Source organism: Anoplopoma fimbria, chromosome 13, assembly GCF_027596085.1.
Source record: "Anoplopoma fimbria isolate UVic2021 breed Golden Eagle Sablefish chromosome 13, Afim_UVic_2022, whole genome shotgun sequence".
NCBI classification, from domain to species: domain Eukaryota; kingdom Metazoa; phylum Chordata; class Actinopteri; order Perciformes; family Anoplopomatidae; genus Anoplopoma; species Anoplopoma fimbria.
The window spans coordinates 19,496,754-19,511,363 of record NC_072461.1 but is presented as its reverse complement, the minus strand read 5'-3'; the positions used below and the strand labels follow the sequence as shown (position 1 = coordinate 19,511,363).

Here is a 14,610-nt window from a genome sequence, read left to right as displayed (position 1 = left end):
TGAGGAGATGAGTAACAATGCTGTGCCATCACATGTAATGGCATATGACAGCCACCCCAGTGTCTGGATGCCTCTATTGTAGAAACCATTGAACTATGCAAACCGTTGTCTGCGTGGAGAATCGGCAGCGGTGAGAATGCCAGGAACTCGTTTATCTTTCCCATTTTAGGAGGTCCTGTGCCTGGTTTGGCTGAACTCTTGCCACTGGTTAGCATAATGTTTGTGTGCAGGCAGTGTTGGGGCCAGCGCTGTGGCTGCTACAGCAGAGGATGTGTGTAGCGGGAGTTGTGTTGCCCCAAGGCCGGTCAGCTTACAGTGGTTTGGACTTTCCCTCTCGCTCCCTCCCCCCCCTCTATCCTTCTCTTTTATTTTTCTCTCTGGATCCAAGCCATCAGCAGTAACAGCCACTATTGTGCGTTGCGAGGGTTCAGAGCAGCATTCTAATGAAGTGCCGGACCTCATCAGTGCACTTCAACCGCCAGCGGGTCACTAACAGCCAGTTCTCAGTTCAAACTCCCTACAGGCTTTGTGACTGAGCTCTGAGTAAGCAAAACATGGATCTACAAAGGTTAGATACATTCTCTTTTCACCACATACAATGGGACATAATGAGCCTTTTGTTAGAACAATAAACACAGTTAATCCAGTCAACAGAATCACAGTAAAAAAAAAAAAGAATTACTGCCTTGGAGTTGTATGCGTACTTCAACCAGTGAAGTACATCAAGTACAGATTTACATCAATGTCTGTTAAAAATGTCATCGCTTTATCCTATTAGACATTTGTGTGAGATTGTCCTAATAAGCATAGACATTATTGACTTATGGACAACAATTAGTTTTGTATTGTCACAGTGACCTTGACCTTTGAGTCTTTGGGTCCAGGTCAACGCTTTTGGCAAATTTTGCAACAACTGCTAATGTTATCTGACGCGATCAAATTAAAAGGCGGCTGTGGCGTAGTGGAGAGCAAGGTAGTTCTCCAATCAGAGGGTCGGTGGTTCGATACCCGGCTTCGGCAGTCGATGTGTCCTTGGGCAAGACACTTAACCCCAAGTTGCTCCCGAAGGCTTGCCATCGGTGTGGACTGGATGTTGCATGAATGTTAGTTAGAGTCTGATGGTGGCACCTTGCATGGTAGCCTGTCATCAGTGTGTGAATGGGTGAATGATATGTAATATACTACTGACTGTAAGTCGCTTTGGATAAAAGCGTCTGCTAAATGACTGTAATGTAATGTAATGTAAAAATAGCACTAGGGAAAACTGCAATATCAACATAAACTATATTTACACATATGTAAATGCCTAAGGAAACCTAGTACTGTTTATAGATATGTAAGTCTGATTCATTGTATTTTTCTACTTATTATTGTTGTTATCACTTCGGATGTGAATGAATGTTAGTTAGAGTCTGATGGTGGCACCTTGCATGGTAGCCCTGTCATCAGTGTGTGAATGGGTGAATGATATGTAATATACTACTGATTGTAAATTGTCTGCTAAATGACTGTAATGTAATGTAATGTAAAACATTGTGTGAGTGTGGTGTATTTACATAGACTTCATATGTATCAATATACACGGCACAGTGGGATACTACATCTCTCCAGGCTTGTGACAGAATTAGTGTGTTGAACAAATAAAATGTTTAATAAAAGAAAGTGAACCATGAACATTTTTGAGTTCTCAAAAACCCAAGACTGTGATGACTCCTTGCAGCAGTTAAAATAAATAAACCAGAGATGCCTCATGCAAGCTCCTCGCACTGCCACATGTCAGCGTAATCTGAATGGTCAGCCCAGGCTGATAGAGCCCTACTAAAGAGCTGTCAGAGAGAATCATTAATCCCAAAGGGCAGCATGAGACAGATGGTGCGATGATGGAGGATCGATGCTCTCCCCCGGCATCCCGACTGCTTCTTGCGGCCGGCCCAGAGACAGGAAGTGGGCTAATCCCTCAAAAGAAAGTTCCAGACTAAACACGCGAAAGGAGCCGGGGCCATCAGCCACTCCCCCCACGGCTGTGCTGCACGTAGTACAATCTGGATGGTATAGGGGGTTAAAAAGGAGAAAGGGAGAAGTAGGGAGGCGTTTGTTCCTGTGTTTCTGGTTGAGGGAAGCTCTATGAGGACTTTGACCTTCCCCCTCAGGGCCCCTGGAAGAGGTCCCCAGCTGCAGGACAGAGGGGGTGGAGCCTATATGACCTATACATACAACTGCTAAAGAAGCCTCAGTGCTTTTGTAAAGGCCCCAGAACCAGACCCTTCTCTGACTGGAGGCCTAGGTGGCACCAATGTTCCCAGCCTGGAGCGCAGGAAGAGAGGGAATACGGAGGGAGGGGTAAGAGGAAAGAACTTCCTCTTCATGGACACTTTTATGTTCCATTCAAGATAAATGGCACATATCTTAACAGTTAATCCATTAATCATATGGGCTATCTTGAGTAATGTTTATGTTCCTGCAGTCCATCTAATAAACTTAGGACGATTGGTTTCTTCCCCTGGTAGAAATTTAATCTTTCCTATCAAAATAGTACAGTGACAGTTTGGGTCCAGTCTGGTCGTCAATTTCGATCAAATTCAGCTACGGCACCTTAATACATCAACACTCGCTTTACCAGCTGTTTTTCTTTGGTGCAGATGCTGGGAAAATTCGAATTTGCAGCCCATGGTGTCATTAATCACTGCCTTTAAGGATCACCTGGGTCCCTATTTGTCCATGGTGCTGCCCAAAGAACTGTCACATCTGCAGCTTCAACAACAGTCCCTGCAGGAAAGCCAATTACAGTAATGACACATGCAAGCACACACACACACACACACACACACACACACACACACACACACACACATAACAGACGTTTGTGCACTGGAAAATGTGCACATACACATGCACACACGCAAGCACACCCACACTGCGCAGGTCAACGTGACAGCAAATTGGGTCATTAGGAAGAAGAGTCATTTTCTTCTTCAGTGACCTTCAGTCCCATCGGCATTGGGAAGTGAGGGTGCTGCAGCGGCCCCGTTTTTTCGGTAGGCCTATTGATGTGTCTTTGCGTCGACACAGGAAATCTTAATTTTCAAGTTTTCTTTTCTACATTGCAGCGCATTTTCGCAGTTCGTTAAAATAAAGCGGAGAGCATCCGGACGAGCCGAGCCATGGGACGGCAGTGGGGGAGGAGGGGAAGAGAACAGTGGTGCAGCAATTTATGAAAATGAAATGTAAAATGTTAATTTAAATTAAAGCGGAAAAACCTGCTCAGTCCGCTCCCAATTGACAGCATCGAGGATAATCAGACCTGACTGATTATGGTTCCCTCCTAACAGGAGAGTGCTGTTTATGTCTCTTGAATTAGAGCATCATGTTGTGTAATTACCAACTTGTTGCCATTATGTAAACACATCATTATTAGGATAAGGGAGCGTCATGTAAATATTGTCACTACGACGATTACAGCCCCGATGTGGCCGCGAGCACAGCTTTATTTTACGGGTAAAGTGTTCTACTTCATCAGCTTTCTGGTCGGCCTGTGTGACTGAGCCTCCTCTGCTTTCTCTGAGGCAAGTGGCTTCCTTATCTGCCCGATCGAAAACATGGATCTTGTTGCTGGCTTCCAGCAGCACAGATAGGAAGGTGTTTATTGGACACAGCCGAGGAAACCATGAATCCAGCTCCCTTATAAACGGGGATACCCTGTCCGTGGCCTGCAGACAAACAGTGAGTAAATAAGCCGGGGATCCAATTGATGTTCCTCTGTAGCCTAAAGTGTGTGTGTGTGCATTTGGGTGTTGAAGAAAGAGTGGGCTGACACCATCTTCACACCTCACCTCTGGAGGATTTAATGTATTTGGCAGCAGGAAAAAAGCACAAACTCTCCATCAGCCAAGAAGTCATTAACATGTGATTGGACAATATACAAAATGTAAATCAGGGAAACACAATGGAATGTTTTCAAGGATGTGCATGAATATATATATATATATGCATCCATATATGATTCACACTCCAAGCATCCTGCACGCAGTTTGATACCCGGCACGCTGTAATGCTGAATAGGTAAAAGAAACAACCAACAGCTCAAGCAAGATAATGAGCTGCCATCTCATTAATGTGCCGCTTTTTTCTCCCCACTGCCATTTTCCAAACATAGCAGCATGAAAGCATCCATCTCCGACACCCCTCAAGCCTTCCAATTTACTGCCACTCACCTTTTTTTTTTTCTCATCGGTGTGATGATGAAAGCCGAGAGCATTATGGTCCTCGCCAGTGGTCAGACAGTGAGAGAGCGAGTGCATGGGCCTGCATCGGTCACACTGTCAGCCAGCCAAATGGGTTAGGGCAGAGAGAGGGGATGCCAAGGCAGGGGGGGGGGGGTCTGTAGTGCCAACTGATTGAGTGGCATAGACCCTTAATGCTCCACACAGAACACAACCACAGAGTAAACACTAACTACTGAAGGGTGTGTTCATGTGATACAGAGCAAGAATGTACAGTGTACTATGTATAGTAAAGTGTAATACTTGCTGGGGTCAAATATTTCACATATTTCACAGTGTTTGTTTTAAGCCGCTTGGTGGACCAGCTGTCATGTATGTGTTGTATATTGAATATGACTATCACAAAAATAGGGGTGCAATAATTATTTTCATTATCAATTTTTTGATATTAATATATGAATTAAATCATTTTTAAAGCAAAAAAGGTCATACATTTACTGATTCACATTTCTCAAATGTGAATATTGCTTTTCTTCGTCCACTATGATTGTTAACTAAATGCCTTTGGATTTAAGATGACGGATTAAACAACCGGTATAAATGTGTCAATTAGGGTTCTGGGAAATTGTGAAGAGCATTTTTAAAGGCCATTGATAAAAACAATTAATGGATTATCAAGAAAATAATCTGCTGATTAGTTTAAAATGAGGATAATTAGAACATAAATCGGTTGCTACCCTTAATTCATCAATTGCTTAGACTATAAATTGCAACAACAACAAATTATAATTTTCAAATCATGATTCAGAGAAATGCAACAAATACTTACATTTCAGAAACTGGGGCCAGACATTTATTTTTTCTTAAAATGCCATTAGAGAACAGTATATTAGCGCTGTCCTCGACCAAAGGGATTCTTAGTCGACAAACACCCTAATCTAATCCATTAGTTGATTTAATCTGTAAAACTAAGTTTCTCCATAAAGAGTCACACAACAGAACCACTATAAATCTTGTGTTTACCAGAGATGTGCCAATAAGTTTTTGTGAAATAAATAATTTAGTCGACTAACCATCTAAGAGGGAGCAGCCCTCTGGTAGATAGAAGCAAACAGATCCAATATTCTAAAGAAAATCACACTGTGGTAATGAAAATCTTTATAATGAGAATAACAAATTGCAATACCGTGCATGATGAAGCTATTTTGCCAAAATGCATCTGTTTTGGTACTTCAAGACAGTTGAAGTATGTGCAAACTATTTGCCTGAGCCCTGATATGCTGGAGGGGTAGTGATCATGTGAAGGTACATATATGGTCTCAGCTGTTCACATGTAAATACAGTTCAGGTTACTTAAACCCAGAAACAGGCGTCCACTGGGAGAAGTAGGTGGGTAGGACGACAGGCAGGCGGATGGTGTGGGTGGAGTGGCAGATACTGTAACATGTCAAGCCATGTTGTGTCATGAGTCGTGCTATAAGGGCAGTCATGGGAGCGGTATGGGAAACATGGGGAGTATGGCCAGGCTGTGTGGTGGGAGGGCCATCTGGTATCACCAGGCACCAGGCACCTACCACCATATGATCACGCCTCTTTCAAAACCCTCTCGCCTTCAAAACACAACAGCACTCATGACCCCCCACCCCCACCCCCACCCCCACCCTTCTCCCATCCTGCACTCAACCTCCCCCCGCCCAGTTAATGCCCCTTGCCTTGACTAATCTTCAGATCTACTGACTGTCAGCTATGTTTCCGGTCATTGGCATGATTCTTGTACGGCCTCTCCACTCCCCAAACAATGCCCCTCCTCATGCTCTACATGTCTTCAAAATATTGATCTGCACAACATCTTCTGCAGTCACAAAAGGGGGAGCCTGAGGAAATGAATGGGAAAGAATATGCAAGGACGGTGGAGCTGTCAGATAAAAAAAAAAAAAAAAAAACAGCCCCGCAGAAAAAAAAAAAAAGATGGAGAGAAGTTTGACGGAATTTTTAATTTTGGTAAGAAATCAAATAGCATCGGAGAGGAGCGGGAACGCTCAGTTGCTGCAGCTGAAAGCCCCGCTAGCTGTCAAGAATCTGGCAGTAACCCGCAGTCTGAAGACAAGACCTCCTTTAGTCTTTTTCTGAATCACCGATTAATTATTTTGTTATGCAGACGGGTCCTTCTAGCTTGCGGAGGAAAAGTTAAGCCATTTATTTTTTTTGATGGACTTTGGCAAAATGATGAATACTGGATTATTCATAATGTTTTCCTTTCCCCTTCACGACAACTCTGTTCTTCTATTTTTCATGAGCAGAAGATGCTGCAACTAAATCTGGAGGATTTGGGGAGATACCCCCGCTGGTGTAAAAGTTCTAGAATAAAGTTCAATTTATATTTAACTCAGACGTGGTCTGGTGCAGACTCCCCCACTAATTGATGGCTATGCAGTAATCTTCAGTGGGCTAAAACTCATTTACCGTAAGCTCTGCTGCAGCAGTAAGATGAGTTCACGCCAGATCAGCATCTCTCTCCTCTCCCCTTTGCTATCTACATTCTTCTGAGTATAAAAACTGACGTTAAGCTGTTGGACACCCTGGAGGACCTATAGAGGACAGTATGGAATATCGGGGCAAAATGTGGCAGCTAAAAGAAGTTTAATGCCTGTTCCAAACTATTCTCCCATCGTCCCAATAGCAATAACTGATCAAAAGCAAGTAGAATGACAACCATAATAAAACATGGACATTGACATTGATCCATATATGGCCTAATTGTGACTTTGACACACTTTGAACCCCATTTCCCCCATACAGCACTGCCCAAGCAGGTGCTCCCTAGCTGAGGAATGTCCAGCTGAGTTGAAAAGGCCACGCCACGATGACGGCCGGCCCCAAAGCACGCCAACTATCCCGGTCTTTAGGGGGTCACGGACACAAGGTTGTTTTCCTGCATTTCATTCCGTTCACATCATCCAAGGAAGGAATCCAAAAGGAAACATTTGCCCTCCTTTTTTTATCCATCGATGCCCACTTCATGCACACATCCTTCAAACTTATCAAAACCAAGGGATGGAAAGAACCCAGAGTGTGTGAGGGAGAGAAAAAAAAAAACGGCTTCTCTTTTTGGCGGCGGCTCCTTCAGTTATCTGGTGGCACTCATCCACGGGGGCAACTGTTAATGTATTATTATCAGAGCAACGTGGAGAGCTGACAGAATGTTTTTCCCTGCCAAACAGGGAATGCGTTACTCCACCCCTCTCAGCCCGGCGGAGGAGAGCGACGCTGATGGGAAGTTGACCTTATTCAATCAGTTTTTTTCTTTTCCCCTCCACTCTCTCTCTCTCTCTCTCTTTTTGGATTGTCTGTCTTCCTCCTCTTCTTTTTTGTTGCTTCTGAGCGCTGCCAAGCTCGGCGGGGAAAAGAGTGTTGTGATGGTGTAGTCTGCCTGTGGATGCGCTTCAAAACACAGGAAACACTTCCAATAATGTATGCACATCATGGTCTGGTACACACACACACACACACACACACACACACACACACACACACACACACACACACACACAGTAGCACTCTCGCAAGAGCTAACAAAAGCACATTCCTGCGGTATCTGTGCAAGTGAAAGACAAAAGACTCTAATGCCATGTCTCTCACACGTTTAGCACAACAGCCCCGTGGGCTATAAATCCTGGCCTGGGCTCATTCAGAGCGCCGCTGGTGATGATCAGGGACAAACTTTCAATACTTCACTGCTTGTCCAGTGATCACACCAGCCGTTCTATAGGTACTGACATGTAGGAGCCCCATGAATGCGTGAGGGAAACTCATAAGTCAAAAAATGCTGCTTTTCCTGCAGGACAAGCCCCCCCACCCCCACACAATGTCACACACAGAGGACCACCACTAAATCTCAATCTCATGGTCATGACTATTTACAGCATGGACTGGTTACTAAGTGGTATAAGTACTTACTCATCATAACTGTCTCTGATGTCATGCAGCCCCTTCCATTCATGCATATTTGCATACACACATCCATACGTGCACACACACACACACACACACACACACACACACACACACACACACACACACACACACACATATTACACACTCACACGCACTATCCTTGTGAAGGACATCGATAAATCTGGGAATAGCTGCTCTCATGTATTAAACTCTGGAAGGGTTAGGATAAATTAAAAAAAAAAAAAATAATAATAAAAAAAAGAGTGATGATCCAGGGAAAAACAAATGTGCAAATACAAACAATGAGCAAACAATTATGAGGAGGAGAAAGACAAGAAGAGTGTGAGAGGCTGGAGATCCGGTGAGAGGAGACCTGCAGACACGGCACCACTAACCTGTTTCACTTCAGCAGGCATGATCTCAAATCCAACACTTTGGTTCCAGAAGAAAAAAATTAAAACCTCCCGGGGAAATGAAATGTGTGACTATTCCCTGGTCTGGGTGAACTCCTTTCCCTCCTCTCCTCCTCTCGTCTCCTCACGCTTTCCTTGTCTATTTACGTCGCGTTCTCCCCCTCTGTGAGCGCAGAGGTAGCAGCTCAGGCGCAGGCAGCCATCCTCTGCTCGGCTGCGTCAAGCCGGACAGAGTTAGCGATGGGAATACAGGAAGTGTGGCGATGCGCATTTCACAATAAGAGCGCAATGATTTGTTAATATCCGCCAAAAGTCAGCTTTACAGATAATAATAATAATAATAATAATAATAATAATAATAATAATAATAATAATAATAATAATAATAATAATAACTTTATTTATATAGCACCTTTTAAAAACAAGGTTTACAAAGTGCTACGACAGACAAGGCAGCAAAACAGTGCAATAGAAGAAACATTCAGAACAATCGTTAGGATAAAACTAAACTAAGAAACAATCAAATAAACGAACAAAATAAATAAAATCAAGTGAAATAGGTTAACATAAAATAGTAAACGAATATAAGATAAAATACTAAAACCAAATTAAAATGAAATATTAAAACGACGACATCACATAAAAGCCATTCTGTAAAAATGTGTTTTAAGAAGTGATTTAAAAGAGATTGAATCACTTCACCAGATGTGTTGCATTACCTGCTAGCAATTACATAACAAAGAGTTAGCCTACATTTGAAACAACCATAATCCATGTCTTACCAATGGTAACCATATAACCATATTCCACAAGATAACCTAGCAAAGATTTACAAATTATATAATAGCTGATGTTACAACTGTAGTAACTAAAGGCCTAGTGCATCCTGTGACCGTACATACGGCCAACAAAAAGGGTGTGTTTAAGGTCACAGCACAGGCATGGTCATACACTAGGAGACGTGTTTTTGTACAAAACTGCTGCTGTCTCTTGGGATAGTTGTGTGTTTTGAAGTGAAAGCTATCTCCAATTGAAAAGAAAAAAACTCAGTCATTATTAACTTTTTGATTACTATAAGCATACGCTCAGGTCATTCTCCCAAAACAGTGGCATACTGCTATTTGCCGTATTGGAGGTATACAGGTAATTGCATAGGCCTATACCTATAATAAAGTAATCAAGTAGTCTAAAGGACACCTACCAAGTATATTCAGTAAAACATATATATTCAGTGATATGTATGGGCATGAAAGCCGAATGGTTGACAAATGTGAGCTGTAACAAGCTTTTCTGTGGTAGCAGTCGTGCTTTTATTTTGAAAATAAAATCACCCTATATCCAGTGTAATCCTGGCTACTTCAGTCTGGTTTTTACACAGCTGAAAAAGGGGAGCCAGCTTTCTCTTTTCCAGAGATGCTGTACATATGCAGGGAATGGAAAGAGATGCACACACACACTCACTCAACAAAAAAAGTTAGCCCGAGAGAGAACAAAAACCTCAGGGGCTGGGGGGGGGGGGGTTATTGAAAGGAGGGTTCCCAGACAGGCAGCAGAAGCTGGAATTGTAGCAGCTCTCTCTCTCTCTCTCTCCTCCTCCTTCTCTCTCATTCTCTCTCTCTCTCTCTCTCTCTCTCTCTCTCTCATTGGGTCTATGTCTGGCATCTTTAGTGGGGTGGGACCAGTTCCCTCTTTGCACTCCAGCTGCGTCTGTCAATCCATCGACCCCTCCCCCTTGTTGGCATAGACAGAGAGAGACGAGGAAAAAGAAGAAGAGGGTGGGGGTGAAAGGGGCTCATACACACAACAAAAGTTGGCCCTTTTCAGGCAAAGGCACCCAATACTCTGCACATTTTTACACCCTACACACACACAGCTCCTTTTTTCTCCACCTCTTTGTCCCGTTCCTCTCACTGCACTTGATATAAGGGAGGGGTGGGACGTACGTGAAAGAATTCGCATTCAAATATCTATGACTGTGACCAAGACTGTCAAGGAATGTTAATCTAATAACATAGATGGAAGCTTAACTAGGGCCAACTTTGAGAGACGTTTGGAATTACAGAAAAGGAGGAAAAGAATGACTCGACTTAAAAAAGAAAACAGAGAAAGGAGAAATCCCAAACGGAGGGGAAATGGCTGAGGTTTTGCATTCCACAAGCCTGGTATTTCATCTCCCCGAATGTTACTGCTCCATTTGTTCTTAATGAAAGAACTTCCCACCATGCACCATTACATTTACTTTCAACAATGCCATTACGAATTCATCCAACAGACATTACCTCTAAAAAGTGGTTTTAAAAAAAAAAAGTTGTATAACTTAAATTGCAGTGCATTACTTTCTGTTATGTGATTTGCAATATCACATTCCATTTAAGCCATTTAAACATTGAGTGAGTTTCATAACCCTGTTTAAAAATCCATTAAGTGCTTTGGTATACTCATGGGAGCAGATTAGAAAAGAAGCAGTACCCTTTATTTCCTCTGTGCATGTGTGTTTTATTATCTGTGTCCAATTCATAGTTTTATGTTTTGATTATTGTTTTATTTGCCAAATCTCAAACCATCTAGACACAAACAAGGCAATAAATGTACTGCCATATAACAGTGAGGCTGTACTAAGCATTAGCATTTGGCTCAAAACACCACTTTATGCTTAACGTGTTTACAATGCAAATATGCTCATTTTCGGTGGGTGTACTGTTTCCTTTTACTTTCTTGGTTTAGCATTTTAATAATTTACTATTTACCACTAAACACCAGTACAGCTGAGGCTGATGGGAATGTCATTTTAGTTGGTCGGTTTTTCATGTTATGGTCCTGATAGATGGAAAGTTGAAGGATCACCACAGTTTTTACAATTCATCCTGAGGGGGACAGGACATTTCATGACAATCCATGTAATAGTTGTCAAAACATTTCACTCAGAACTATAAATGTCAAACTCAATCAAAGAAATCAAGGGTTCACCAATTAGAATTCATATTCTGGGGTCCATGAATTTTTGTACAATCTTTCATTGCAATCCATCAAATAGTTGTTGAGATATTTCCCTCTGGACCAAAGTTGCAGACCGACGAACAGACACTGCCATCCAGAGAACCAAACAACCAAAAGGCTATCGCTCTTTTCATATACAGACAGGTCGAACACACAAAAAATAAAGTAAAAATAGACAGGACAGTTTGAGGTAAACTAAAAATCCAAAAATGAATTCCAGGAATGAGCTCAACATCACAGGTTGGTGATACATACAGTTCCCAGAAATACCTGTTACTGTAAGACAAAAGCTATATTCTCTTGAGTATAGCCAGCCAACACCTGGGCCTTGTAACATAAATGTACAAGGTGTATGAATAATCCAGGAGTTGTAATCAAAGCTCCTGCAGTCAGCTCTACTCTGTCAGGACATACGGTGTGAAACAGATGGTAGAAAGGTTAATGTTCAGCAACAAGGCGTGCTTTGACAGCCAGACACCTACAATGAAGCTGCATCTGTTAAAATCATGTTTTTCACGTCCATTCAAGATGCCAGATATATAGAAAAAAACAGAGAGAAAGACAGATGAGAAAAAGCAGATACAAAAAGTAGAACGAAGGTGGGATTAGCTAGAGGTATATATATATATGGCATTTCAGTACAACAACAAAAAATGTTTTTATAATCTTCAGTTTCAAAGGAGACTTTTATGGCATCTCATTTTGAATAGTACTTCTAAAGCTTCTCCACTCTGCCAAGAATACATTTCTAGGGAAACCCTTTCTTTACCTTCAAACTTTAACAGAGGTTAGTCAATTCAAAAAAATATTATACGATACACAAAGTAGGTCTACAAAAAATACATAAAAAAGTGATTCTTTGCTGTTCTAAGGTCTTTAAGACAATCACTGCATTGTGTAAGGGCCATAACAAAACAATAATGTATTTGTGAGAATCTACAGCACCAGGATGATTTGCTCTGTTACAAGCTGACTGCTGTTTATTCTAACAATGGCACAGCTTGCAAAAAAAAAAGCCCTTATCTAATGACTCTTACTATCATGTTTTATTTTATTTTCCCCTTGTAAAATGGCTACTCAGCGATGCAGAGGATTAGAGTCCAATCTATTGGGGGCTTTTGTTTTGCAAAAAGGCAATTTTCCCTTCATTTAGGGAAATAAAGCTCTGTTTAAATGACATCACTTCAGATCAAAAGGTTCTATTTGCTGTTTTCCTGTCACAATACTGTGATTGCAGAGCAAGGTTGGTAATCAACTATGACTGGATTAGGGTTTTTTTTTTTTTTACTTTTCATGCGTAATTGGGACACTGAATGAGGGACAAACAACAGAATCTGAACCAGTCTTAGCCTGACATGCAGCAAATCATAAATTTTTACCCTTTATAAAAAGTTCATACTTAATTAGTCTTTGACTTGATAACTCACCTTTACGCCAAAATTAATCACTGACTCTTTTTGTGTTTTTGTGTTTGGGCCATCTAACTGGTATTCCTTTTAGGAATAACTTTTTATTCAATTTTTCATGTCCCTCAGAATATGCTGACATGTTGGCTGATGATCTACAGTTTCTTGGCAGGTTTTTCAGCCAATGCATCTGAAGACCAGCTTCAGGAATCCTGTTAGTTGTGTCATTTTGCTTGGAAATTAATAGATGAAAGGGATGACGGTCATTTGCATTTGTAAATGAGGTTCAACTTAAGAATGTTAAATGTTTTTTTCCATATATGGAATATGTGCTTGGTATATATGTCATTATTCAGCTTGAATGAGGCACTTGGAAAGAGGACTGTTGAGAGCAGTGCCAGTCTTTTCACACATTCCTGCACTATTACCAGTCCTCTCCAGAGAATCACTCTGAGACACTTAGACAATTCACACACCAAATCACCCTCCGCATCTACGCCAAAATATGAAGAGGGCCCAACAGCCTGGCTTCAATTTATGACAATTTACACGATTTTTTGCCAACGTGTGTGTGTAACTATATGTCACAAAACAGCAAAGGTTTGCAAATTCAAAACTCTGTGATGTTCAGTCTTTTTACAGTCTGTCCAACAGTGAAATATGCATCAGCCTGGGGGCAATGGCAGAGCTCATATAGTCAGCCAGAGTGCAAAGTAAATGGATGTATGTGTGCTTCTGACTGAATTGCTCTAATCTGATGGTAAACCCAGGCTGCAACCTCTGGTTCTGCCAGGAGAAGCCAACGCGTAGGTGTCTTAAAACTTGCTTTCTCTCTACTGACCAGCGATTCCTCCGGTTGCAAAAATAAGTCCAATTGTATGGAAGTCTATGAGAAAATTACCCTACTTCTCACATGATTAATTCCCTCAGTAAACATTGTAAACTTGAGTATATGGTCTCAATCGCTAGTTTCAAGTCTTCTTCAAAACAGCATGATGTTAATCTAGTTCATTATGGTTCCTTTTAGAGTAAAAAAGCTTTAGGGCTTGCTTACTGTGATTGTCAGGTAGCTGACACTACTAGAGCCGTATATGGCGTCTCTACGGAAGTCCTCTGTATTCCAAATATGGTAACTTCTGTTCATTGGTAGCCAAAAAAACAACAAGGCGATCGGCCGTAATCCAAGGTTTTGAGGCTTCAAAACGGTATTCCACAAACCACTGGGTGTGGACTCGATGACTATGCCCACTCCTTATATACAGTCTATGGGTATACCACCTAATGTTGCTGCACATATACCTGATGCAAAGAATTCATGTGCTAATAATCCCTTCAATGCACACACTGGTTGAAGAGAGGGGATTTACTGAAACACGCAAATACTAAGATGTTTCCTTCGGTAAGCATTAATTTAAGGACTTATATTCAATTCCATGTAAAGTACAGGTAAAAGGTTACAGCCGCCCCATTGAACTACTTTTTAGCTTGTTTGTCTTGAGGGGAGTATTTCAGACCAGCTGATCTGGCATCCAAACACTTTTCACTTTTGTCAATTTGTATTTTTTTTATATTAACAATAGATCTGAAGACCAGCTTACATATTTTCATGTATTTGTTGAG

The 14,610-nt window shown here is 41.6% G+C and overlaps 1 protein-coding gene across 5 annotated transcripts in view; it reads right to left on the bottom strand.

The window, feature by feature from the left end:
- arvcfb (ARVCF delta catenin family member b) overlaps positions 1–14,610 on the bottom strand; it is a 133,656-nt gene that overhangs the window by 105,020 nt on the left and 14,026 nt on the right. For 4 of the 5 annotated variants that reach the window (XM_054610343.1, XM_054610347.1, XM_054610345.1 and 1 more), the window contains exon 1: positions 8,570–8,743. The exons of the other annotated variant lie outside the window; for it this stretch is intronic. In XM_054610343.1, the coding sequence (XP_054466318.1) occupies positions 8,570–8,590 (21 nt within the window). In that variant the 5' untranslated portion in view covers positions 8,591–8,743. Of the gene's footprint in view, positions 1–8,569; positions 8,744–14,610 lie in introns of those variants that run through there. 5 annotated transcript variants of the gene reach the window in all.